The 26643-nt window shown below is 41.3% G+C and overlaps 1 protein-coding gene across 2 annotated transcripts; it reads left to right on the top strand.

The window, feature by feature from the left end:
- Positions 1 to 1778: 1778 nt before the first annotated feature.
- On the top strand, positions 1779 to 25758 carry chrd (chordin). 2 transcript variants are annotated; one of them, XM_061782697.1, is made up of 21 exons: positions 1779 to 2173; positions 3587 to 3690; positions 3788 to 3914; positions 6796 to 6948; positions 7106 to 7223; positions 7311 to 7398; positions 10858 to 10999; positions 11720 to 11857; positions 12056 to 12138; positions 13728 to 13875; positions 15967 to 16073; positions 16616 to 16895; positions 16985 to 17226; positions 17344 to 17457; positions 18709 to 18900; positions 19017 to 19110; positions 19649 to 19705; positions 19835 to 19938; positions 20971 to 21234; positions 23669 to 23795; positions 24697 to 25758. In XM_061782697.1, exons 1-21 carry the CDS (start codon positions 2029 to 2031, stop codon positions 24759 to 24761), a joined length of 2892 nt encoding a protein of 963 aa, XP_061638681.1. In that variant the 5' UTR covers positions 1779 to 2028; the 3' UTR covers positions 24762 to 25758. The 2 variants fall into 2 exon arrangements, with proteins under 2 accessions (XP_061638681.1, XP_061638682.1); XM_061782698.1 differs by having other exon boundaries at positions 1781 to 2173; positions 23702 to 23795.
- The last annotated feature ends 885 nt before the right edge of the window (positions 25759 to 26643 follow it).

The raw sequence follows: 26643 nt of genomic DNA, 5'->3' as shown, positions 1-26643 counted from the left end.
ATAGATAGATAGATAGATAGATAGATAGATAGATAGATAGATAGATAGATAGATAGATAGATAGATAGATAGATAGATAGATAGAGCAGTATTAGGTTTGTTACAATATCAATCAATCTATCTATCTATCTATCTATGTAAGGGTATTTTAATCAGAGGCCTATAAAGGGTTAACCTTCCTCCGTATAGTTTCGAAACCTGAACTGGGTTTACTCCAATACACAACATTGTCCCCAGTGCTCCCAGTTGGCTGCGTTTTTTTTTGTGACCTCTCCGATGGACAATTTCGGCGGCCGTCTGTCTAATGAATGACTTTTGCGCGGTGCAGGAGAAAAGCGTCGCTTAGCACCCCATGATGAAGTGCAAACAGGCCATCATCGACTGTCATTGCGTGCTGGGGGGTTTGCAGCGTGAATCCCCGCACCCGGTGGGAAGTGGCTCCCACAGGAGTCTTTAAGTGACATATGCATTCAAATAACACTTTTGCGCTCACACCTCGCTCTGCGCTTTTGGCGCACAAAAGCTGAGTGGTTGTGGCACGTTTACGCGGCCTTGCAGTTTTAAAGACACTCGAGGCGGGTGTCGCTGATGGGAAAATTGTCGCACAATCCCTCACGTACGTGAAAAATGGGACTATATGGAATGTTGATATATGACTGTCAACGCACTCACTTCTGGAAGAGTTGCTTATTGTGTTTAGTTAAATATGAATTGATGCGATCGATCGTTCACTCTTCTTTTTCTTATTTTTTTTGTCACAACATTTTAAAAGGAACATTTCGGGTTAGATATCAATGAATTGTCATGTCAAAAAATGTCCTGGAGATTAAATTGCGCTGTAAATAGGCACATGCGTCCCGCGCTCCAATGAATGACATCATAGCACATGGGACTTGGAACGCAAATTGTCCGGGTTTGAGCTCTCGGGAAAGCCAAAAGAAACAATTGGAGGAAAGAGTTGCGCAGAGAGCCAGTACAGATTGAAAAGCGTTGTCTCGAGCTATTCCAAATATTTTCATCCGTTCCTGTGAAGTCACTCAGGTCTGAGCCGTTGAAGGAGGTGTGGGCTTTCAGACAACTTTTCGCAATGCGGTACATTATCTGGAAAAGATCTTATCGCATATTCTACTTCTGTGGGATTGTTTTCTGTTTTCAAGCATACGGCTTAGCCGTTGACGTAGACGTGACATAAATGTAATTTTGCACTTTGCTTTCTGACACCAACACGAAACTAAGCCAGTCAAAGTTAACCACTGTGTGGACTAAAACACTGGTTTCATAGTTTATTTATTGGGTCATAAATGGGTCAATCAAATATTCTGATTGTGTTTTAAAACTCCGAATAGACTACACTAAAACCATAAGTACTTAATTTTCGGTTGCACATGATTAAAATGTGGTAAACTGACGTAACACACACCTTTTCCTAGAAAATAAACAAATAATATATGTTAGTTTAACACATTTTAATCATGTGCAACCGATGAACATGTCCCAATGAAGTCAATTCAAAATACTTTAAAAAAAAAAAACTGTGTGTGGAAGATCGGAGGGCCTGTTAAAGTAGTGCATATTTCTATGAAATTCGCAATGACTCAAGGCACTTAACAACATTTCTTAAACTAAATTTGTCTTTTAGGGGCCCCTGGTGGTGGACTGGGCTGCGATTGGTAATCCAGCCTTGACCCACCCCCAACCTTCACCCATCCCACCTATGATCTGCCCCCCCTCCTCCTCCTCCTCCTCCTCCTCCTCATCCCAGCCGGTGGCTGCTTCAAGCTGTCAGGGAAGCAGGCTATAAAAGTGAGAGGGACGGCGCTTTGGAGGGTTCTGGTGCACACTGCACTGAAAGTGTCACAACTTTTTTTCAAATTATTACTATTGCTAAAAGGAGAGCACCAATTGGACTTCAAGGTAACTTGATATCTACTCGCAGAAATTTTGATTATTATTATTATTTTGCGGAGAGGAGGGAGGGGTGGGGGGTGAAGAATTTCGCGGAGAGAATCCAGCAAACGCAGCGCGGCGATGCTGCTTGGTGCGCGCGTGCTCCGCGCGGTGCTGTGCGTGATCAGCTGCGTGTGTGCGTGCGTGGAGGCCGCCTCGCGCCCCAAGCCTCACTCGCTGCCCATCCAGTCTGAGAGAGAACCTCTGCCTTCTAAAGGCCTGTCAGGTAAGCCGGCAGCTCTTATTCGACTACTACAACTTTATGTTGCTGTTCTCATGAGAGAAATATACAGTAGGCTTCTTTTGCAAAAAAAAAAAAAAAAAAAAAAAAAGCCTTTGCGTTTCTTGACTGTCGATGTCCAAGTTTCCTTGTCGCTAAACCCTCTTCTGCGTTGCTTCGTGCATGTGTAAACTAAAGGCAAACATGTGAGTCATAACCTCATTTGATGCGTGTGTGAAATCCCCGCGCGTTCAAAGCCTATTGCGGCTTTTTACGAGGCAGCTAACGACCCGGGAGAGCTCCCCAACGTGTAATTCTGCAATGGAAACTCTAATCAGTCGTCTTTCCATTACAAGCCCGTGTTCCTTGCAGATGATTCATTTCAGGCTGAAGTGGCTCACAGTTTGGACTAGTTGAAGAGTGCAATCATTTTAATAGGGGACAATGGAAACCTGTTTATTTCCAGCATGCGCAAAACTAAATCAAGATGTCAACATAGCAATAATAAAAGACAATAGCACTGAGTCGAAACCTTAAGTCCTCTAACTCGACCAGTTTTTTGACTACAATCCTCTTTCAATTTAATTTTGCCTGTTTTCTATTTAAATCCAATGTGTCACAGCGACCCATGTATAGAAGATGATACTAATTAGTACCTCCCATTAAAAAAAAAAAAAAAAACTGCTTTGAAGCTCCATGTTGTATATAAATAATTTTCTTTTGAAAGAAAACACTGGAGCATACATAGATGTCAGGGAACCTCTGATAATCGCTGAGTGGAAAGTTGAATGGCTCCCATCCAGTGGCGGTTCTAGACCAATTTTAATGGGGGGTGGGGATTGGGGGGTCGTGCTGGGCCAGGCGTTTTGTCAGAGGGGCACAGTTTTGAACACACACACACACACACACACACACACTATGTTTCTTAAATCACTTCACTCTATTTATTTATTCATTGTTTTTATTAATTCATATTATTTTTTACTGTATTAAGTATATTCTTTCTATGTAGTCTAAAGCCTGACCAGGGACTAAGACTAAGTATTTCAAGTCAGCACATGATGCCCCCATTACACTGACGCAATGAAACAAATCTTACGACAGTGCTGCATTGTAACTGTACAGAGGAGGCGGTCACAGGGTCATGCAGTCTCAGTGTTACAGGGCACTGACCCCAATCTTGGATCATTGCGATGAGGGTGGATACAGGGCTGAGAGACTCAAAACCTGTGAGGCATTCTGGGACTTTCAATCCCTTCCAACATGCCTGGGCATTGAGCTGTGCAAGATGTTGTTGGTTAGTTTATGTGTGTCACACATTTCTTGCTCAAAAACATCAGGGACCATGTTGAAAGTGGTGGTGAAGTCGAGTCAAATAGTTCATGTTATAGCATTTGTTCACGAATATTTATTTTACAGGATGCGCATTTGGGGGTCGATTCTATTCCCTGGAGGACGCATGGCATCCAGATCTGGGGGAGCCCTTTGGTGTAATGCATTGTGTCCAGTGCCACTGTGACCCTGTAAGTCCTCAATACCATCCTTCTTTTCCTGTATCAAGCCAATTTGTAATCAAATGTACTGTGGCTAAATTTATCGACTTCCAATGATGTTGTGCAGCAGAAGAGTCGCCGTGGGAAGGTATTTGGGAAAGTCAACTGCAAGAACATAAAACAGGACTGTCCGAATCCGGACTGTGATGATCCCATTCTGCTGCCTGGACATTGTTGCAAGACCTGTCCAAAAGGTAGTCCACATGCGTGCTTTGTCTTTTAAAAGCTTTCTTCATGTGTGTGTGTGCCCCCCCCCCCCCCCCCCCCCCCCCCCCCCCCCACACACACACACTACGTGGGTGTTTCTGCTGCTCTTATTCAGTAGATTGGGTGTTTTTTTCTATGTTGTGTGTCTGGTAATGGAATGGAAAGTGAAGGTAAAGCATTGCAGCCTCAATAAGTGGGGAAACTGTGTTCTGTGTGTGCTTGTGCGTGTGCATGTGTGTGTGTGTGTGTGTGTGTGCCATGTCAAAATTAGGACAGGATCAGGACTTTGTATGTGTGTTGTGGTCACGTTTTAAGGACAAGGGTGAGTGTGTTTGTCTTAGCTTTGGCATAAAGGCAGCTTGTATGTTTGTGCAAGTGATGGAAAAGGTGTGTGTGTGTGTGTGTGTGTGTGTGTAGCTGGTACACCTGAGCATTCAGTACAACTATAGGGAGACATGAGTTGAGTGTGACAAAACAGAGAAGCCAACAGGTGCTCCCTGTGAAGCAGTGAGGAATGATCATGTGCGTGAGCAAATAAGACACCGAGACAGAAAGCAGTTAGTTTCTTTAAAAAGAGCAAGAATTGAGGTGACAATTGTGGAAAATAATATTTTAATGTCAGTGCATTTGCATTTCTTCATGTTTGTAGATATGAATACATATTGGTATACAGTAATCCCTCGCGATATCCCGATTCACTTATTGCGGAGTCAGTGCATTGCAGATTGTTTTTTTTTTATTATTGATCAGTGTGGTGCAGTTACTCAGCTGCAGGTCTGTTACACTTAGCATTATTGACTATTTGACTATAATGTAGTAGCATTAAGTCACATAAATGGGCTCTTTTACTTTCCAGAAAAAGAAACATTACTGAGCAATTTCAACTCACACATTTGGTAAGTCACCAAGTTGCCATGAAAATGGCAGGAATGCCACTGTTTAGCACACAAGCCAGTCAGAGTTTCGTGAAATAAATTCACAAATAGCAACCTAGGCTGATGTATTCCTAATGCACACACTCATAACAATATTGACAGGAACAAAAGCAAGTAAAGAGCAATGTTTAGCTTAATTTTCGACAGTACAGTTAAGTACAGTACTGTAGTTAAAAAGAGTACCGCAAAGATTTCTAGGAAGCAGCAGGATGTGCCGGCAGTACTTCCAATAATTCTTTGCACTGCCTACATCGTGGAGACCCTCAGTGTGATGCACAGTGCCTAAAGAAATCGCCTGTCATTCGCATGTCCGCATGGGTTGATGTTCATATTCCTCAAGCAGAGCACATGCCTTTTAAAGGCAAATGGAATACCTGCACCTCTCTAAAGTATCACTTAATGACATTGAATTGCATGTATGAAAGTTTCAAATTTGTATAAATAATACTATATTGAGCGGCAAGGTGGCGGACTCGTTAGCACATCCGCCTCCCAGTTCTGAGGACCCGGGTTCTAATCCGGCCTCGCCTGTGTGGAGTTTGCATATTCTCCCTGTGCCTGTGTGGGTTTTCGCCGGGTACTCCAGATCCCCCCCACATCCCAAAAACATACATGGTAGGTTGATTGAAGACTCTAAATTGCCCGTAGTTGGGAATCTGAGTGCGAATGGTTGTTTGTTTTTATGTGTCTTGCGATTGGCTAGTGAGCAGTTCAGAGTGTACCCTGCCTCTCGCCCAAAAATAGCTGGAATAGGCTCCAGTACGCCCACGACCCTCTTGAGGAAACCGATACAGAAAATGAATGAGTGAATAATGTTATAAATAATTGGCCAATACTTCCATGATTTCATCTATTGCAGTTGTTAAAATTTATTAATTTTTTTTTTTTAATAATTCCTTTAACAAAAATTACCATCGGTCTATCCATTTTCAGTCGTGGGTCCACTAGAGCCTATCCCAGATGACTTTGGGTAAGAGTTACTTTAGTAGTTGTGCAGTTATTTTTAGTTCAGTTTTAGAGAACATTCATGTGTTCTTCATATGATTTTTCATTCTTTAATTTGTTTTCTTTAATTTTTCTACTTGTTCCTGGGATACCAGTAAATTACATTTGATACGATTTCTTGAGGCGGCACGGTGGGGCGACTGGTTAGCACATCAGCCTGTACAAGCCCTCTCGGCTTCTTTCCCTCTGCACTGTTTTTTAAATTGTGCTAAATAAATAAACCAAACTAAAACTAAGGGTCCAAGTCCCTGGACTTGTTTGTCAGCCAATCGCAGGGCACATGCAGCCAAACAATTCACACTCACAGTCATACAAATTCCTTGTGTGTTTTGGACATACTTGGCAAAGAAAGATTATTCTGATTCTGATTCTGATTCACATAGGGCCCTCATGTGTTTGAAATGTGTGAGGAAGCCAGAGTACCCGATGTATTTTTAATGGGGTTGGAGACTCTTTCTGAAAGTTCTGAACTCCTGTTTTGATGCGAGAAAATTGTCATGAAGTTGTGAGCTAGCATCAGGATGCATGGTGCCCTATATTCTTAATCCTCTTTGCAAAAGTAAATGAAGCGGTGTCTGATGTCCTCACTCTCTTGATGCACCTTGTTTTAATATAGCTTGCTTTTCTTCTTTCTCACGTGTTGCCACACTTCCTCTCTAGCTGCCCATGTTCACATATTTCATCCTCAAATGCAAATTTAGAAACAAAGGCACACAGCTGACACTGTAGTCTCATCTGTCCACCAGACTTTGGGGAACATGTAGCAGGATGTGCTCTGAAAAGTTTATTTGGGCTTGCCAGATAATAGAGAGAGAATAACCGTGTTCCCATTCCCAAATGAGACATAACTATACTGTAATTGTTTAAAATTTGACTTGTGGGGAATTCAGATGAATTCATGCAGCATTTGTTTCTTCTCTATGTGCAGGTGAGAAAGAGAAAAAACAGACTGACCAAATGCTGGACAGCTTTGAGTATTTCCATGAGAAAGCCAAAGGGAAAGAGGACGACTTGCACAAATCTTACAATGACAGATCCTACCTGAGCTCAGAGGACATGGGCCCGGAGGAGAGCCGCACTGGTGAGCAGGAATACCCAGAAACGGAGCACCGGTTCACACAAAAACTGCTTAAAAACTGACATCACTCATGGCATATTCATTATGAGAAGCAAAACAAAACAGCATGACGATTTAAGCAAGCATGTGTCGTTGACTAAATTACTCACACTCTCTGCAGACTTTGTAGCACTGTTGACAGGAGTGACGGAATCATGGCTGCCGAGTTCCAGTGCAGTTGCCAGAGCTCGTTTCTCTCTGACCAGGAGCAGCCTGGCCTTCTCCATCACATACCAAAAGTAAACAGTTGCTAAGAATCGGCAAAACAAGACCGTAAATGATTGCAATAATTTCACTTGTATAATGAATATCCGTTGTGATTCCAGAATGGCCCAGCCCAGTAAAATCATCTTCCTGGGTACAGATGGTGCCACTGCTTTTGAGTACAAAGTCTCCATGGGACAATCTGACATGGTAAGACTTCTTCTGGAAAAAGCAGATCATCTTAGCAGTGTTTTTTTGTGACGTATGCTTGGATGTCTATGTGTTTCCTGAGAGAGAGAAGTAGTTCCCCCATGATGTGTGTGCATTGACTCCATGACTTCTTCTGCCATAACTCACGCTGCAGCAATAAACAGCAGCATGCACACATAGTCTCTGGTTTCATGACATCCCTCCAACATGAACCATTTTGTATGCAATCAACAATTACTTGCACAAACGTGGATAATGGAACATCTCATGGAAACTGCCTCAAGTGTCTGACATTGAGTTGTATTCAAAAGACTGAGACTATCCTCACAAATCAGTCAACTGTTATATACGTGTAACAGTTGTACCCTTACATGTATTTCCGCATACTCCCTGATGTCTGACGCTATCACTACATATCACTTCCTGCCAAAATACACATATTGCCACATTCCATTTCAGGCTAAACACACAGCTCCATAAGGCAGGAGCCCCTTAAACACAGGTCCCAGAAATTGGCCTATTATTATTTTTAGATAAATGTCAGTGTCAAACACCAGACAGCCGTAGAGAAAACACTCCGGTGCATAAAAGGGGATGAGGGAGTTCGCCAGGGCAAAACTTTTGGGAAGGAGAGGATTTTTCACATGTTACATCACCGCCTAGGAAGGGGACAAACACCTTCGCTAATCAGAATGGAGATTACCCCTGAACTCTGAGTTATGAGGCGCCGGCACGCGCGCACATTTCTTCACTTGCAGTCTGGGGTTGAAAGAAGAGTCACTCGTTTGATACGTATTCATGTCTCATTGGATATGCTTAGTGTTGGGATGATTCCTTTGGAAAAGTAGTTGTTTACAATTACAAGTTATCCTGTTGAGAGTAAGTAATAGTAGTGTAACTATTTCAATTACTTTCTCAAAGTAATATAACTAATTACATTTGACTAGATTTTGATTACTTTTCTTAAATTTGAATGAATGCATCAACAGGACCCTTCTTATAATAGTGGATTAAAACCATAGATAATTATTTTGGAATTAACCGCATATTTGTTCTTTACACAAATGACCAGAGAGAGCCAGTCACAAGGGGTTTGAACGGGGAAGAAATTTCATCAGGGGGCGCCAGCTAGGGGCTTTGCACGCCAGCACTGCCACTGAGCGCCTTTAGAAGGAGGAAGTGATATGAAAAAGAAATCCAAGCTTTTGCGGCTATTGTTCAAATTTAACTAAAGTTGGAATCATGAAAATTTCCAAATGTAATTTAATTTCTCCCAGTAATTTAATGGATTACAATTACATACTTTTTGTAATTAAATTACATAATATCCATCCATGAATTTTCTGAGCCGCTTCTCCTCACTAGGGTCGCGGGCATGCTGGAGCCTATCCCAGCTGTCATCGGGCAGGAGGCGGGGTACACCCTGAACTGGTTGCCAGCCAATCGCAGGGCACATAGAAACAAACAACCATTCGCACTCACAGTCATGCCTACGGGCAATTTAGAGTCTCCAATTAATGCATGTTTTTGGGATGTGGGAGGAAACCGGAGTGCCCGGAGAAAACCCACGCAGGCACGGGGAGAACATGCAAACTCCACACAGGCGGGGCCGGGGATTGAACCCCGCACCTCAGAACTGTGAAGCTGACGCTCTAACCAGTCGGCCACTGTGCTGCTACATAATATCATGATTTATAATTAATTACTCCCCAACACTGGATATACAGACCCTTTTCAAACATTTTGAATATCATGGAAAAGTTTATTTATTTCCATAATTCCATTCAAAAATGTTACTTGCATAGATTATAGATGAAGGGCCCACAATTTAAACAATTTCAAGTATTTATTTGTTTATTTTTACGTAAATTGGGCTTCCAGCTCATAAAACCCATGAAATCAGGAATTCAAAAATTTAGAATACTGTGAAGAAATCAGCCCAAAATTTCACAGGCCATAAATGTTTTAAACTGAGTGTCGCACACTAATCATCTACTAAACTCAAAGCACCTGCACAGGTTTTCCCAGATGTCATTCAATTGCTTCAGTTTGGTTCAATTGTCTCAGTTGGGTTCAAGATGGGGAAGACTGCAGAGTTGACAACTGGCCAGAAGCCCATCATTGATACCCTCCATAGGATGGGTAAGCCACAAAAGGTCATAGCTAAGGAGGCTGGCTGTTCACAGAGTGCCGTGTCCAAGCATATCAATGGAAAGTGTAGTGGAAGGACAAAATGTGGCAGGAGAAGATGGACCAGCAAATGAGATGACCGTGGGCTTCAGCGGATTATCAGACAGAGAAGATTCAAGAATCTAGCAGAGCTCCAGAAAGTGTGGAATGAGGCGGGAGTCACAGCTTCAAAAAACACCATGTTCCGACTCATCCGGAAGATGGGCTACAACTGTCGGGTTACTCGGGTCAAGCCACTTCTGAGCCTGAGTCAACATAGAAAGCGTCTCAACTGGGCCAAGGAGAAGAAGGACTGGACTGTCCCAGGTCCTCTTTTCCGATGAAAGTAAAGTGTGCCTTTCATTCTGGAATCAAGGTCCAAGGGTTTGGAGGAAGATGGGTGAAGAACAGAACCCAAGCTGCTTGAGGTCCAGTGTGAAATATCCAGTCAGTCATGATTTGGGGTGCAATGTCCAGTGCAGGTGTTGGTAAACTCTTTCTTAAATCCAAGGTCTCCGCAACAGTTTACCAGAATGTGTTAGAGGACTTCATAATTCCTTCTGCTGAGGATCTGTATGGAGATGCAGATTTCATCTTCCAGCAGGACCTGGCCCCTGCCCATACCGCCAGAAGCACCAAAACCTGGTTTGATGCCTATGCCATCACAGTACTTGACTGGCCAGCTAACTCTAAACCCCATTGAGAATCTATGGGGTATTATCAAGAGGAAAGTGAGGGGCACCAGACCCAAAAAAAAAGAAGAACTGACAGGAAGCATCAAGGAAATCTGGGCTTTCATAACTCTGGTAATGCCACAGGCTGAATGCTTCAGTGCCACGGCGCATCGAGGCAGTGATTAAAGCAAAGGGATTCCAACCAAGTATTGAAAAGTTTTGAAAGTACCATATTTTGATTGATTTAATGCGACCCTAATTTCTTTCTTTTTTTTCTACAAAAAACGACAATTGTAATTTCTTCACAGTATTAAAGTTTTTTGAATTCTTGATTTTGTGGGTTTTATGAGCTCGAAGCCCAAATTATGTAAAATATAAACAAATAAATACGTGAAATTGTTTAAATTGTGGGCCCTGAATCTATAAACTATGAAAGTCTAACTTTTTCAATTAAATTATGGAAATAAATAAACCTTTCCCTGATTTTGACATTTTTTGGAAAGGGTCTGTACAGTATGCATCTCTGTAGGCCGGAATCTGTACCGTGTAGAGAAGGAATAATCCCAGTTTTAACCTTTTCTTTTTTTTTTTTTTTGTTCTTGTTTTGGGTGCATAGATTTGTGGTGTGTGGAAAAACGTAGCCAAGCCTCTTCTGCGACAGCTGCACAATGAGCAGTTGCGCATCAGCATGAGCACGTCAAGCGGCGGACAAGAGGAAGTGGAAGGGAAGATCATCAAACACAGGGCTCTGTTCGCCGGTGAGCCATTTTGGGACATCATTCCATTGTTGATTTACGCTTACCGGCCTCAACATTAGTAGACCTCCATTTCTGAAATTTGCTGAACATGTTTATCATAACAGAACGCACAAAAAGTCTCAAGGAAACATTCCTGAAATTGAACAGAAAGTTAGCTGTTTTGATTTGATGCTACTAGTTTGGGTGTATTTGTATGTTGTCGAATTCTGGCTAGCGAATTTGCCCAAATCCGCCCCGATCAGACTCCGGTATCAAAGGGCAAATCTCAAATTGCAAGCTTTTTTGGCCTATGCCATCTATCTTTGTCATCGCAGAGCATGGCAAGTTTTTTTGCAGTGGGCTACGTTTGCATAGCAATTAAAGCAAAAATAATCAAACTGCTTCTCAGTGTGATACAGTATAGTTCCACAACACAGCAAACAACAAACACACTAATAAACATACTTGGATTGTTAAATTGACATGTCAATTAAAATGGACAATTAATGTCTTCATAAGCAGAATTTTTAAGTATTGTATTGAGCTGTACTGGATCCCATTACGTTCGGCAAGTGTACATAATGACGTGACCAATGCGTGGGTTAGCATGCTGTTTTTGTTTCTGCGCTGTAGTTCTCAGTCATCTCAGTATTTATAAAAAGGCAGAATTGTTTGTAAATTTTCAAAGGTCTGTAAAAGAGTACAAATATCGAGTTTATGTTTCTCATTCATTGTGAACAGAGACATTTAGCTCCACACTGACGTCAGAGGTGGAGAACGCAGGCATGGGCGGTATTGCCATGTTGACGCTAAGTGACACGGAGAACAACCTCCACTTCATCCTCATCCTTCAAGGTCTCATCAAAAACAAAGACAAAGGTAGGGGAAGACGATCGAGTTTAAAATACTGTATACAGTATATAACTAAAAAGAAAACCCTGTTCATTTTGTTTGGAAAAATAAATACTTTTCTGTTGTTATTTTCACTCCATCACTCATTCTGTCACCCCACTTACTAGAAATCAGGGGATCGATTTTCGTTTCTAAGTGAGTTGAGCTGTTTTTTTTCCTCCACAGAACCCCTTTTGGTTCCCATTCGAGTCCAACTTCTTTACAGGCAACACACCCTGAGAGAGATCCAGGCCAACATCACATCTCATGTGAGTAATAGTCAAAGCAGCTGATAATGATTCATTTGACAAATAAACAACACAAAAAATAAATAAACTACAAGGGTGCTTCATAAAGGCAATGCAGAACCATCCCAATCCAACATTGCACACCTTCATGACTGCCATGATTCCCGCTTGTGCTGAGCTTTTCTCATTGGTATTCATGCACTGTAAATTAAATGTTAAAAATGCCCTTGCTTGCAGATGGACAAAGATTAATTTATCCATATGTTTGTAATGTAATGGATCTTTCCTTGACTTATGCCTTACCGTTCCACCAACATTTTGCATACCAGTCGCAACTAACAAATAAACAGCGATACAAAACTTAAACCTCCTTGGCAGTATGTAAGAAGTGGTGTAGTTTAAGGGTTTAGTCTCAGCTTTAAAATTAGGGGGGGTGGAGTAGTTAAAGAGCAAAAGATACAGTGAGACGCCCTCCCTTTCCCTCAGAGATGGATGTGGTCTGACCACCACATCCGAGTGCTCTTCTCGTCATCGCTCTGATCTAAGCTAACTACTCCGATACATGATAAGAGAAAGAAAATGGATAGAGGAGTGAGGGGAAACAGGAAAGAAGAGAAAGTGTTTTTGTGCAGGAGAGTGTCTCTTTGCTGGAGACAGATGCGACGCCGGGATGAGAGACGGAAGACGGACGATGGACTGCATCCACACTTCTCACACATGCCAGTGGTTAGTGGTCTGTGGGCAGAGATGGATGGAGAGAGGAAAAGGGGGGAGGAGAATCGATGAAAGGAGGGCCTGGTTTGAATTGTGCCTGGAATGGCGTGAAGGAGAGACGTGTCTCTTTCAGGCCTGTCAACGAGCGTGACCATGTGAAAAGCTTGCGTTCTGCCACTGCCACATGACTTCTTTTTAGTGTCCTGGAGCTCTAGCCATAAATGCAATTCACTGACTCATTGTGGCTCAAGTTGAATACCTAAGGAATCCAAAAACATGTTGCACACAAGCCTTCTTTCTGCTGCAATGAGTGTTGACACCATAGTTCTTTGTGAAGTGTGTGAAAGAACAACAATAATTCACTCCATTTTCTGTCATGCTTATTGTGCCCATTCCATCCAGTACATATAACATTCTTTTGGCTCCCCCCCTGCACGGCTTTATGCTACATGTATATTTATACTGAAGCATATTTATGCGGAACTGAGGCCCCGGGGTCATAAAAGTAACATTTCTTCAACACTTCGATGTACATCTGCCATTTTAATCTAGCATTTCGTATTAATGTTCGCACCCATTCTCACCCTCGAGCGTCGTCCGTCTGTGAGCAATTTGTCTGAACATGCAACTGCAAAGCAAGCAATATTATTCAAGCATTAAAGCACAGGTGTTTACTGAATTTCTGCACGAGAGATTTTGTTGTCCACACACTCTTTTGCTTGGCTTGGCTGTTCTCAGCTCATCTTTATGAAACATTTTGAAGTTGGAAACAGTTGGTCGATATTTGATATGTTGATTAAGTAAGTGATGACTGTGGTTGTATAACAGGAGGAATGACTTCAACTGTTTGTTGAATCAGCATCTTAGCTTCTGCCTTACCGTTCCATTCTGTGCAGGATCCAGACTTTGCAGAGGTGCTGACAGACCTGAATAGCCGCGAACTCTTCTGGCTGTCTCGCGGGCAGCTAGAGATCGCCGTGGCAACACAGGGTCACAATCCCCTGCAGATCTCTGGATTCATTACAGGCAGAAAATCATGTGACAGTAAGTGTAACCAAAGATACAGTGCATGTACTGTATGTCTACTGTTGAAACTAGACATGGTTCTGGAAAATGTCTCATGTTTAAACCAGAGGTGTCAATTCCATTTTCAATCAGGGCCCGCATTCACCCCAATTTGATCTCAAGTGGGCCGGACCGGTTTATTCGTGGACGAATAAGCTATACTTAATGAATTCAAATTGTTTCTCTTTTTTTTTAGTGCAAATACCTACAAATTGGAATTAGAAGTACATTTCGAAAATATTCACATTTTTGGATTGTGAACTTGTCTTTTTTCAAATCATATAAGCAATCTGAAATTTCTCAACAGAAATTAGTGCAATTTCAACAATATTATGAAGCAGTGTTTTTATTTACGCTTGTACAACTTACCGATCACATACAGTATTGTATGGACCTTTTATGAAACAACTTATTTCGAAATCATTTTAAATTATCATAAATTTCCATATCCGTCCAGAAATCTTGCAACCTCAACTGACTTATCGCATCATACAAATTAAAGTGGGAACTTTTCAGACTGATGGTGCAAATGCCCCTCTGCCTTGTAAATGTATACATAAAAATACATACAAGTTGTGACAGTGCATGGGAAAAAAAAGTTAAAAAAAAGGCTTACTTTTTTTTATCCTTCACAAGTGCATCAGTGTCAGGTGTAAAATTCTGATTAACAGCCAATTGCATAATGTCATTTACAGTAAGTGGTCATCACTTCGCCCTCCAGTGCACAGATTTAGAGACAACAGTTAATTTTATTGAAAAATTGCAGATAATGTGTTGTGTCCCCACTGGCCTGATTGGACCCCCTGGCACATTTGTCACCCCTGCTTTGAACAAAAAAAAAACTGCAAAAACTATGCTTTGTCATCTTTGCAGTAAAGGTCTTCAGTGTGCCATTCTACCGTTGGCTTATAAAAAAAAAAAAATAAAAAAAAAGGTTTTGATGGTAGCACGTGTCTAGCAGTTAGCACGCCTTCCTCACAGTTCTGAGGTGCAAGGTTTGAATCCCTGGAATTTGCATTTTCTCCCCACGCTTGTGTGTTTTGTTTTCCACATGGTTGAGTTTCCTCCCACATTTAAAAAACATGCTTGTTCGGTTAATTGAAGCCAGAAAATGGATGGAAATGTTCGCCATTGCTATTGGTGACTTCCTCTATTCATTCTCCAGTTATAGAACTAAAATAAAACTAAACAAAACAACAACATAATTTTAGACATTATGCTCGAATTTCTGTCCCACCAAAATTTTGTGTGAAGAGATCGACAGAAAGGTCGAAAGTTTCAAGAATATTTTGGACAGCATGATTGTCTGTCACTGTTAAAGCACACACACGGTCATATCATAACGTGCAATATGAACGTTGCACTTGCAACGGTGCTTTGCCCCCTTAAACCTCAACCCCCCAAAAAATAGACAGAGATGCACACCTAAAGTTGACTCCCGCACCTTAAGGTTACAGTCTGCTGCACCTGACGGTCCGCGTCGGTTGTTAATGTTAGTGCTATGATGTAATGTGTGAAGAATTTGAACCCAGCGCAGTCTTTTCACCACTTTTCTCTTTTCCTCCTTCATCTTTCTTGTTCCTCTTCTTTCAACATTTTTCTGCCCCTTTTTTTTCATTTTCATACAGTGTTATCCCTCCTCTGCTCCTAATTCCTCTCAATCCTTTTAAGCTCGCTGCATTCAGCAAGGGTTACCTCATACCAAGACTTTACCTTGGGTGTGTTTTTGTGAATGCGCCAAACTGTGCGACCACATATTCTATCGTCATATGGGTCTGCAACGTTTCACGTACAATCAGATGTAGGTCATATGTAAAGGAATATGTGCCCTGATTGACTTTTCATAGGATATGTGCGTGCGAGCACGATGTTGAGTATCACACACCCTCTTTACCCTCAACTAAGAAATAAATTTGACAGTAATCATTGCCTCATTTTGCATGCTGTCAGACTCTGCAGCAGTTTTAAGTGAGGATTACTCTGTGGGGAGAGTGTGTTGAACCTCAGTAATGTGAGAGGAAAAATGCTCTTAAGAAGATTTTGATGAAAGTCACTTTGTGTGTGGTTCAGCCATCCAAAGTGTGCTGTCCAGCGGTGATGCACTGACTCCTGGGAAGACTGGAGGCATGGGCTCCGCCATCTTTAACCTCCATGATAACGGCACACTGGATTATCAGGTATGGATATGTCTGGGATTTTAATGAATAATGTTATTTTTCAGATAAGACATTTATCATATTACCAATTTTAAAAAGTCTACCTTTTCAAATCGGCAATTTTTAAAAATGTTTCATTTATTTATTTATTTTTACACATTAACACATTACAACATAGACAAACTCATTCAAACAAATATGCTGATAGTTCTCCCTGTTTTAAAGTTAAACAAATACGATGTATGTAAACAAAGTATTGTTAAACAGTCAAAGTTTCTGCCTGTAATTCATATCTTTGTTTAAAGTGTTAAGAGACCAAAAAAAAAAAGATTTATTGATTACATATCTTTTTAATTAATCAGGCGATTAATAAGTTATCCAAATTTTACTCTGCCAAATATCGGAATAAGCATCGGCCTCAAAAAATTCATATCAGTCGGTTCCCATTAAAAACTTTAGATTTTCGCACAGTACTGAAGTAATATAAATTGGTTTAATGGATACTGAAAATGAAGCAATATCTGCATTTCAACAAAAATTGCAACCCTGTTCCCCAAATTCAGTTTCAAGTTGCGGGTCTCACCGGTGACATGGTCGGGCTCACTATTGAGCTGAAGCCGCGGCGACGAAACAAGCGCTCAGTACTTTATGACTTGACGCCGGAGTACAACAAGGCCACAGGCAGGGCAGTGGGCAGCTGGAGTCGCTTGGAGGCCCGGAACATTCACATGCTGCTGCAGAACGAACTCTTCATCAATGTGGCAACAGCTCAAAACCAGGATGGGGAATTGAGGGGCCAGATCAAAGCACTGCCCTATAGTGGCCTGGAGGCTCCAAGGCACGGTAAGAATCCTTGGTTGATGCAATTTTACCCATTCCACATTTACAAATCCATCTATACATCTCATTAAATTGTTTACTTCCTCCTCCAGAGTTGCCCATCCCTCTTGCCGGCCACTTTGTGTCGCCCCCAATTAGAACCGGCGCTTCTGGCCACGCCTGGGTGTCCGTGGACAAATATTGTCACCTTCATTATGAGATCGTTGTGGCGGGCCTCAACAAGGCAGACGACCTTACAGTAAATGCCCAACTGCACGGCCTCGCTGAGATCGGGGAGCTGGATGACAGCAGTGTCAATCACAAGAGACTGCTGACTGGCTTCTACGGCTCGCAGGTACATCAGCACGAACACTGTCGATAAACGCAGCATTGGGTCAACAGGCCCACAAGCACACGCAGAGCCAGAACACAATCTCAGTCTGTTTTAACCCCTCTCTCTCGTCTCCTCCAGGCTCATGGAGTGTTGAAGGACATCAGTGCTGAATTACTGCAGCACTTGGACCGAGGAACAGCCTTCATCCAGGTCAGCACCAAGCTCAACCCAAGGGGAGAAATTCGTGGACAGGTATGTGAAGAAAAGAAATCTTACTTAGTCAGCTTGACATATGAATTGAATTATTTTTTTTTATTTTCTCAAACATTTATGCTCCGCGTTTGCCTCATGGATACATAAGTATATTGAAATGTAAAACAGCCTACTGGAAAAGCATGACACCTTTATTTTATGTTGACCTTAGCCACGCAAGTTCTCTTGTAACAACTATTTTATATATTTTACAGTTATGTATGCTCGCAAGCTCACCCTAGATCACAACATAGCAAAGAGCCAATGGATAACCTTTGACTGCAATAAACGTCTTGAGGAAATGTTACTTGGCAACCTGTCCAGGGTGTACCCTGACTCTCGCCCAAAGTCAGCTGGGATAGGCCCCAGCTCACCAGTGAACCTAATGACGACAAAAGATATAGAAAAGGGATGGATGGATGTATGAATGGATAAAATATTGGAAGGCATTTTCACCAGAACAATCCAATGACATTCTCTACAACAGCATCTAAAGAAATAAGCATGTACAGTACAAAGATAGTAGTTATCTTAGTTTTTCTTGACACTATTAGAGGCATTATTTCAAAACTGTGTTTATTATGTTTATGGATGCACAGTAGTTAATGAACCATAGAAGCACCATTTGTGAAATTGGATTAAAAAATGGGATGAAAAAATTGCATTAAACCACTGCTACATAATACATTGATGAATGAAATTGATATGATAGTTCCTAATGAAATGGGTGGGGGAGACAAGTATCTACTATAAAACCGAAATATTTACATATTTACTAAATGTGTACCTCACAAGAGTAATGTCTTAGCACCAGAAAAGACCCGGATGTGGTAGTCCTTAGTGGGCTCTTGTAAAAGTTTATGTGTCTGTGTGATCGTTAACTTAGCACTCACAAGCGCGCACACACACACACACACAGACACACACACAACACACAACACACACACCTTCACTGACAGCAGGTTATGTAGGAAAGTGTTGTTATTGGGGCTACATGCACACACATGCACCTATGCACACACACACACACACACAAAAACACACCTCTTTTGACTGTAAGCCCACTGGCAGCTTTAATGATTTCTCCTGTTAATAAGAGCGCCAGTTGAGGCCAGCTGTTTTAATATCAAACAGGTGCAACAATAGCTCGCCATCTGTGAGCGGAGAAACTCCATTTAGAAACAATTCGCACGTTTCCGTCAACATCTCGCTTTCCTTTCTTTCCATTTTCCGATCATGTCATTCGTCCAGGTCCATGTGCCCAACAACTGCGAGTTTGGGACTACAGGGGGCTTAGACGAGGCCGAGTTTGACGACCTTTTTGTCAAAGATCCCGAGGCGCTGAAGAAAGACCCTCATACCTGCTTCTTTGAGAACCAGTACCACGCTCACGCATCCCGCTGGACTCCCAATTATGATAAATGTTTCTCCTGCAGCTGCCAGGTAAATGAAAAGCAACACAGTGAGACTTGACTTTGAAAGTTGAGTCTATAAGGAAGAATGTTTCTTCTTCTTTCTCAAGTCTCTAATTGGGAAATCCTATTTTTCTTTCATTGTAGAAGCGAACTGTGATCTGTGATCCAATAATCTGTCCGGTGTTGACCTGTTCCCAAACTATCCAGCCTGATGACAAATGCTGCCCAGTCTGTGATGGTGAGACTTTTTTTTTTTTTCACTACATCATTAATTCAGTGGGTCCTCTGTTTACAACGGGCTTCCGTTTCTACCGGGGTGATGTAACTCAAATTTGTCCATACTTTAAGTCGTCTTTTGCCGTATGCAAACAATTTAATTGTGCGCCATTCTTAAGCTCAACACGGCGATATGTTTGTTTCGCCGTAAGATCAAAGATCCCATGTATAGCTTTTTTGGGGGTCGTAAACAGGTCACCTTTTTATCATGTTGGATCACATTGAAATGTGTTAGTGACAGTACTTGAGAAGGGCAAAATTTGCATCTTTTAATTCAATTTGGATTACATTTCCTCACCGATTCAATGCCATTTAAAAGACTGTTAACAGTTTAAATTGAGTCAACCTTGTTTGTGGAACAGGATTGTTTTGTTTTACATCTCTTACAGTAGATGCAGTTTACACTGTGGTCACCTTGGTCCATGCATTTCTAGTTTTTATGTGTGCCACTTTTGTTAAACAATCATATATTACGTCTCCATTTCTTTGTTCCCTTTCAGAGAAGAAGGAAGCAAAGGACACAAAAGTTCCAGAAAAAGTGGAAGAAAATCCTGAAGGTGGGTGTTTTTCTTTCTCTCGTCTGGAATTTGTTTGTGTCATTGGTCTGTTTGCAAGTACACTGCAAATTATTTGGGGATTTTCCTGCCAGCAATACTCAACGTAACAATGCAATGTCTTTCTCTTAGGTTGTTATTTTGAGGGAGACCAGCAGATGCACGCCCCAGGAACGACATGGCATCCTTTTGTACCTCCCTTTGGTTACATTAAATGTGCCGTTTGCACTTGCAAGGTATACATGCACCAGCACTCACATCTGGCTTTACTTTGCAAGGCCCCTAATGGGTCATTTAACTTGCGTTAGCTCCGAAAAAACAGGCATGAATATGTCTCACTCGTTCATTTGAGTCAAATGTGGAATTACAATGAACATTTTCTCAGAAATGGCTGACTGAGAGCTGAAATGCAGAAGAAAGAAATTAACTGGGGACTATAATTACGGTTAATACGCACCATATCATAGTAAAGCCCAGATATCATGAAAATATGCACAGTGGGGCTGCGAGCAGCATAGGAGATCTGATTGTATGCTCAATATAGGAGTTCCTCGTTTTATGAAGGTCCCGCTATACGATGTTTGGAGGTGACAAACGTCACGCAATGAACTATTTTGCGCAGCGGCACACTCAGTAACCGTCATACTTACTGTTTCATTTGAATGTTTTATATCAATGGCCTAGAAGTGTTTTTCATGCAAATGTTTACAGTAATTGTAACTGTCAAGAGGAAAACGTTAACTCATTCGAAGACAAGAGACAGGACAAGCGCATTGGCAATAATGAGAGATGCAATGTGATAAAAACTTGCACGCAAGGAGGCAGTTCAAATGCAACTTGATGGCTGCTTTCTAATAAGTGTCTGGTTATTTCTCCTTAGGCGAGTTATAACTAACATCGAATACATTTCAGAAGGGCAAAGGTATATATTTTTGTAGCATTGACTTTACGATTGCGTTAGCGTAGGTTTGTGATAGATGTGATGTGTTCTGACTGTTCTGATTTGCTTTACGCTGCAGCCGTAGGAACGGAAGTCTGTTGTAAACCAAGGGCCCCCTGTAATTGCTCTGATTGTCCTAAAATGCCATCATCACCATCTTGCGCTTGTGTCGATTGTTTTTGTTATTGAATCGTCTATCAAAATAATGTGCAGTATTTCGTAACTACAACAAATATGCTCATTATTTTAAGGCACGATATGAGTATCGAGCTTTGATTCATTCACAGCATTTAGTGAAGTGGCTCATAATTCCTGTCACTTCTCGCAGGGTTCAACCGGTGAGGTACACTGTGAGAAGGTGACGTGTCCAGTGTTGACATGCAGTCATCCGGTGAGACGAAATCCCTCGGACTGCTGTAAAGAGTGTCCTGAGGAAGAGGAGACCCCCGGGGACCTGGAACACGCTGACATGATGCAGGCAGATGGGCCGAGACACTGCAAATTCGGCAAGAACTATTACCAGAACAGCGATAACTGGCATCCGTGGGTACCCCTGGTGGGAGAAATGAAGTGCATCAACTGCTGGTGTGATGTAAGTATTGTCAAAGCTAAGCGATAGTGAATCCAGTCAATATGGACAAACGTTTAGAGACTTACTTGCTCATTTCTCATCAGATGTTTGACTAGATCCCGCCGAATTGTGATTCAATTGGACAATTTTATGCTTCCAACTTTGTGGGAACACTTTGGGGCACAAAGCAATTTCCATAAACACATGCTTAGATGAGTTTGGTTCAACGAAACGAACGAACCAAAATAATGGTACCAACCTATGGAAGTAGAGCAGCTTGTCCCAAAAAGTATTTACTTACACTGAAAAAAAAAGTCCTTTATTATATCATGTCCGTTGCACATGATTGAAAATGTGGTAAACTGACATAATTTTCTCCTCGAAAATACTGAAATAATATCAGCCAGTTTACCACATTTTAATCATGCGCAACCGATATACATGTTCGAATTACGTCAATTGAAAGGACTTGAATCATTTTCTAGGATTCAGCAGAAGCTATTAACATTGCAAACGATTAGACCAACTTTTTACTTCCCGTGGTTGCAATGGCCAAGTGTCGTTTGTCCAAGATCTAGATTACGTACCATGTCAAAGTTATGCTCATGATCTTTTGTTTTTCATCCCCACAGACAATTAAACCCACTGATGTATTTAAAGCATTTTACGATCCAACTCTTGCCTCTGTCTTACATTTCCCATTACCAATGGGTTTGGGTGAAAGATGAAGCAATATTGGCACAATATTGTGTGCTCCTTCATTTGGTTTACTCTGTAAGGAACTCAATTCCAACTAAAGCCATCAACAGTGTTGTACCTGAACGAGTTCAATGAACGAAAGTTCATGAACTAGTTCATATTTTGGGTGAACGTGAACTGAACTCAGTTCATTTCTGCCTGATGAATGTTATTGAGAATGCGCTCATTCTGGCTCATTCATTTTCATTCAAGAGTGCCAGGTTTTGTCAGGGACTTCCGGGACAACACAGCTGAACACACTATGCGAACCTTCATGTGTCGGGGGATAAACACCGTATTTGGCAACCGATTTGGTGCGGCCAACGCCGCCATTCATGGCAGCCATGTTGCAGCTAGCTGCGTGAGAACGCGAGGTGTGTTCAGGGACACTGCGTAGATGGGATTGAATATGTTCCTTTGTAAAACAGTACATTTGTATTGTATTGTATTGTATTGTATTGTAAAAATGGATTACGAGAAAAAATATTATTTGAATCAGAATGCTTTAGTTAAAACTACGGTCACACTCTTAGAATATGGAATTAATTTTGTTTTGGAATGTTCTATAAGAGCGGCACGGTGAATGACTGCCTCACAGTTCTGAGGACCGGGGTTCAAATCCCGGCCCCACCCGTGTGGAGCTGGGCACTTTTCTTCGGGCACTCCGGTTTCCTCCCACATCCCAAAAACATGCGTGGTAGGTTGATTGAAGACTCTAAATTGCCCGTAGGTGTGAATGTGAGTGCGAATGGTTGTCTGTTTATATGTGCCCTGCGATTGGCTGGCGACCAGTTCAGTGTGTACCCCGCCTCTCGCCCGAGGATAGCTGGGATAGGCTCTAGCACGCCCCTAGTGAGGATAAAGCGGTACAGAAAATGGATGGATTTTATGAATACAGTCAGCCAGAGCTGCGAGGAATGCAGTTATCAAAATCCTTTCACCATCGTTCCTGTCATACTGTTGCATGTTTTTGTTTGCACATTAAGGACAAAAGTCATGTTTCTGTTTTAATTCTTCATTTTAAAAAAGACAACAAGTTTCTCCATGTTTTTGAGATTGTAGGGTGAAAGCTGCAGCTGGCTAATTTGTGTGAACTGTATGGATGGCAACAATGGGGAAATGAAATGGCAATAATTTTAGGGTACTCGCCCTTCAACAAAATGTAGAAGAAGAAAAAAGAACTCTGAAGTAGTTCATTCTTGGAATGGTGAACCTAGTTCCATTTTTTAAAATTATGAACTATAAACTGAACTAGTTCATTTTTGGAACGGTGAACTGAACTTTGCACTACATGGTGTAGAAAATGAACTTTACCAACACCGACCATCAGCCAGGTTAGTGCACAGGATTTACAACTATAGTTTCTTCCTGTGCACTGTCATAGGAAAGAAGACCTACTGTATGTGTTTCACAAAAGTAGAGACGTGTGCCGCATGAGATAATCTAATAGGCAGAAATTTCTCTTGAGAGTTGTTAAGCATCAAAAGTGAACTAATCGGAAAGTAAATATTGCACTTAGATTCTTCAGATATCCAAAGTAGAAGATTTTGCTTTGCTTCTGCCAGATATGTCGATAAGGTTTGCTTATGTTTGCTATATTAACTTTAATGAATAACAACGTGTCAGTGTTTTGTTTGGGAACCATGGCCAGTTCCTCTGGGTATAATTTAATAAAAGTGAAAAATGAAGCAATGTACTTTTTTTTCCCTACTAACAGGCCCAACCAATAGTCCTCTATTATTTCCCACAGCATGGTGTGACGAAATGTCAGCGTAAGCAATGTCCAGTGCAGACCTGCTCTAGCATCACTCGCAGAGAGGGCTCGTGCTGTCCTGACTGCATCGGTAAGTGCTAAACACACCTCTAAAGCCCGGTACCCGCATAGTTATGTATTTTTAAAAACAGATTATTAAAATGTGAGAGACCCCACACATGGTGAGAAAAAGGCGTGTAATTGTGTGGCACAATCGCATAACAATCGTGAATCTCCTCCCCCAAGCCAGTGGTCATAGACTGACCTGTGAGAGGCCAATTACAAGACCACCAAAACATCAAATAACATCAAACGAATTAAAATTTTAAAATTGAAGGAAAAAAAGGAGTATTATTGGGATGATGAAGCTGCGCGGTTCCCAGTATGCATTGTGCCATGCAATGCTAAACTTTCACTAACTAAGGGCGTTAAATCCTTATCGTCTGTGATTTTATGTTATCTGTAGTTTGTCGAATGTGTGTTATTTAATTGTCAGGTTGCAATTACTGTATGTTGCACTTTGTTTTTGTTTTGGTGTGCAATACAATGACATTCCAGTCAGTTCCACAGTTAGCTAAGCAAAGTTAAGCCAAGCATTACCTGGCGACTTATCAGCCGATGAAGCTGCAATAGTGTTCTTCCTGCAAGCGCTACTTCTGGGAGTCAAAAGAGCTTCTTCATTTATTCAGCAACAAACACCACATTATTTAATTTTGAATTCACCAGAGAGCCACAGCAGAAGGATGAAAGAGCAACATCTGTCTCCACAGACATGTTTTGCTGACTTGTCTCCTTGTCACTTTTTACTTTTGAAATGAGCAAAAGCAAACCATACACACAAGGTTAATAACAAAATGCTTGCACTTGAGCTAAGCAGCCATGCAATACGCTGACCTCATTCATGACGCCGTTCCAAATGCCAGCCAATCGCAGTTCATAGTCATATTTGAATTGGAAATTAAATCTAATGTCATCATTTCTTTTTCCAATAGATTTGGGAGACGAAGTTGACCTCAAGATGAAGGCTGTAGACAAACCACCAAGCCGGAGACACTGACCGAATACAGAACACTCAAATAACCCTGATGACGACCTTTTTAAGATGACCCTTCACCCAAACCCAGGACTGCATTCTGGGCCAAATAAGTTCCACCCCTAGTCCCCATCCCGCCATCTCCCACCCACCTTGTCGTCAGCTTCAAGATTGTAAAGGACAAAGAGGAGCAGAGGTGGAAAATTAGAAGATGAAAACTTGAACAAATGAGAGCATTTTCCTAGTGATTAGTGACCTTGGAGATGACCAAACAGCTACTTCAAACCTGCAGACTTATGCTTCCTTTCATGAAAATTTCCTGGAAATATTTGCTTGCTTTAAAAAGAAAACTTATTCAGCAGCTTAACAAGGCAGCTTTTGAATGGAAGCTTTGCATTTCAGTTGAATGTCACTGACAGGTCTTCTATTTTGGAGCATAACCTTAGCTACTGTACTATAGCTATTTCAAAGTGCTCTCACTGGACACCGTGAAGACACATGAATGTGTGAATCTGTGTGAGTCCAGATGTGTATGTTTGTGTGTGCATGTGTTGTGTTTTAAATTACAGCTAAACAGCTGTACAGACGGACGTGACATTAAACCCAATTGGGTGACGAGGTGAAGTTCAACTTTAAAAAAAAAAAAAGGGAAATGGACAACTTTTGTTTTTGTTTGTTTTATGGGGGTTTCAGCCAGTTTCTAAAATGATTCATGTCCACTTTGAGATTATTTCCACACAAGTGATCAAATCCATTTTGTTCCCTTTTTTTTGAGACCACACAGAGAATCTCCAAGATGCTGAGCTGCTTCTTGTTTCTGTGCTAACCTTGAGCATCTTGTTGATCTCAGTTTTACTCTGCTTCACTTGTTTCTATTTTGTCATGTGTCTAACTGTTTTGAATTAAGTAATAGTGTATGACGTTTTTAATACTGTTGCTTAAGAACATGAAGCCGGTTTGTATTTGTATTTATTGAATGGTGTGGTGACAAAATAAAACAGAGATGATGGTAAAATGCTAATCTGTTGTTTTGTTATTGATGCCCCTAATCCCTGAATTTATCATCATGTTTCATTCATTTGTCATTTTTATGCGGGATATTTCAGATAAAATTTTTTGATCTCAGCTTTCATTGTAGTATACAAAGGAGTGTTCAGGCCTCACTGAAGAATACATTTGACAGTAGAATCGCAACATTACTACAATAGTCACAATATTAGGGGAAAAAATTAGGAACATTGTGAAAGTGAATATGAAGCATAAATATGTAAGTGGGTTAACATGAGGACTGTTGTGAATCTTGACAAGTTACTCAGTCCAAGTTTCACAAACAAATATTTGCGGTTTTGGCACATCAACACCATCATCAGTATAAACAGTTTACATTAGATTGGGCAGAAAAAGATGTTTATACCAGAAGTCCAAAATAAAAAATGTGAGCTAGTTCGCGGGTACAAATAAATGTGAAGGGGTACAAGTTTGATATGCACTTTTGTTGTAGAATAACACATTTGCTCAAATTACCTTTAATTATGTGATTAGTAATAATTGATTATATTCATCTGTGGAGACTCATAATTTTAATGATTTCACACAATATGCAGTATATCAAAAATTATTAGCAGTTTAAAAAGAAAATCTGTCTAAAGTTACAGCGGCTTACAGTGTTGTGCGCACCATATCAACACTTTTGATACCCCTTCCTATGACATTTTACAGTAGGTTACATGTATTTTTTTTCTAAATATGATTGAGGGTCGAGTGTCATGAGCTGTACCCTGAAGTTCCCTTGTTGGAGCTTGGGTGGCGCTTTGCACCCCTCTCGCCCTCTCTCTCGCTCTCTCTCTTCCCAGTAATCAGCACCCCCTCGGCCACGCACCTGCTGTCAACCAGCCTTCATCATCAC

The sequence above is a fragment of the Phyllopteryx taeniolatus genome, chromosome 8, assembly GCF_024500385.1.
Source record: "Phyllopteryx taeniolatus isolate TA_2022b chromosome 8, UOR_Ptae_1.2, whole genome shotgun sequence".
Taxonomy (NCBI): Eukaryota; Metazoa; Chordata; class Actinopteri; order Syngnathiformes; family Syngnathidae; genus Phyllopteryx; species Phyllopteryx taeniolatus.
The sequence above is the reverse complement of the archived record's forward strand: the minus strand, read 5'-3'. Positions and strand labels throughout refer to the sequence as shown.

What these genes read in the sequence shown, in the direction of transcription:
- chrd (XM_061782697.1), top strand. Translation starts at nt 2,029, where the DNA reads ATGCTGCTTGGTGCGCGCGTGCTCCGCGCGGTGCTGTGCGTGATCAGC. An exon ending in GTTTCTCCTGCAGCTGCCAG is followed by an intron (nt 18,901 to 19,016) that starts GTAAATGAAAAG and finishes CTTTCATTGTAG; the next exon opens with AAGCGAACTGTGATCTGTGA. An exon ending in GTGCTGTCCTGACTGCATCG is followed by an intron (nt 23,796 to 24,696) that starts GTAAGTGCTAAA and finishes TTTTTCCAATAG; the next exon opens with ATTTGGGAGACGAAGTTGAC.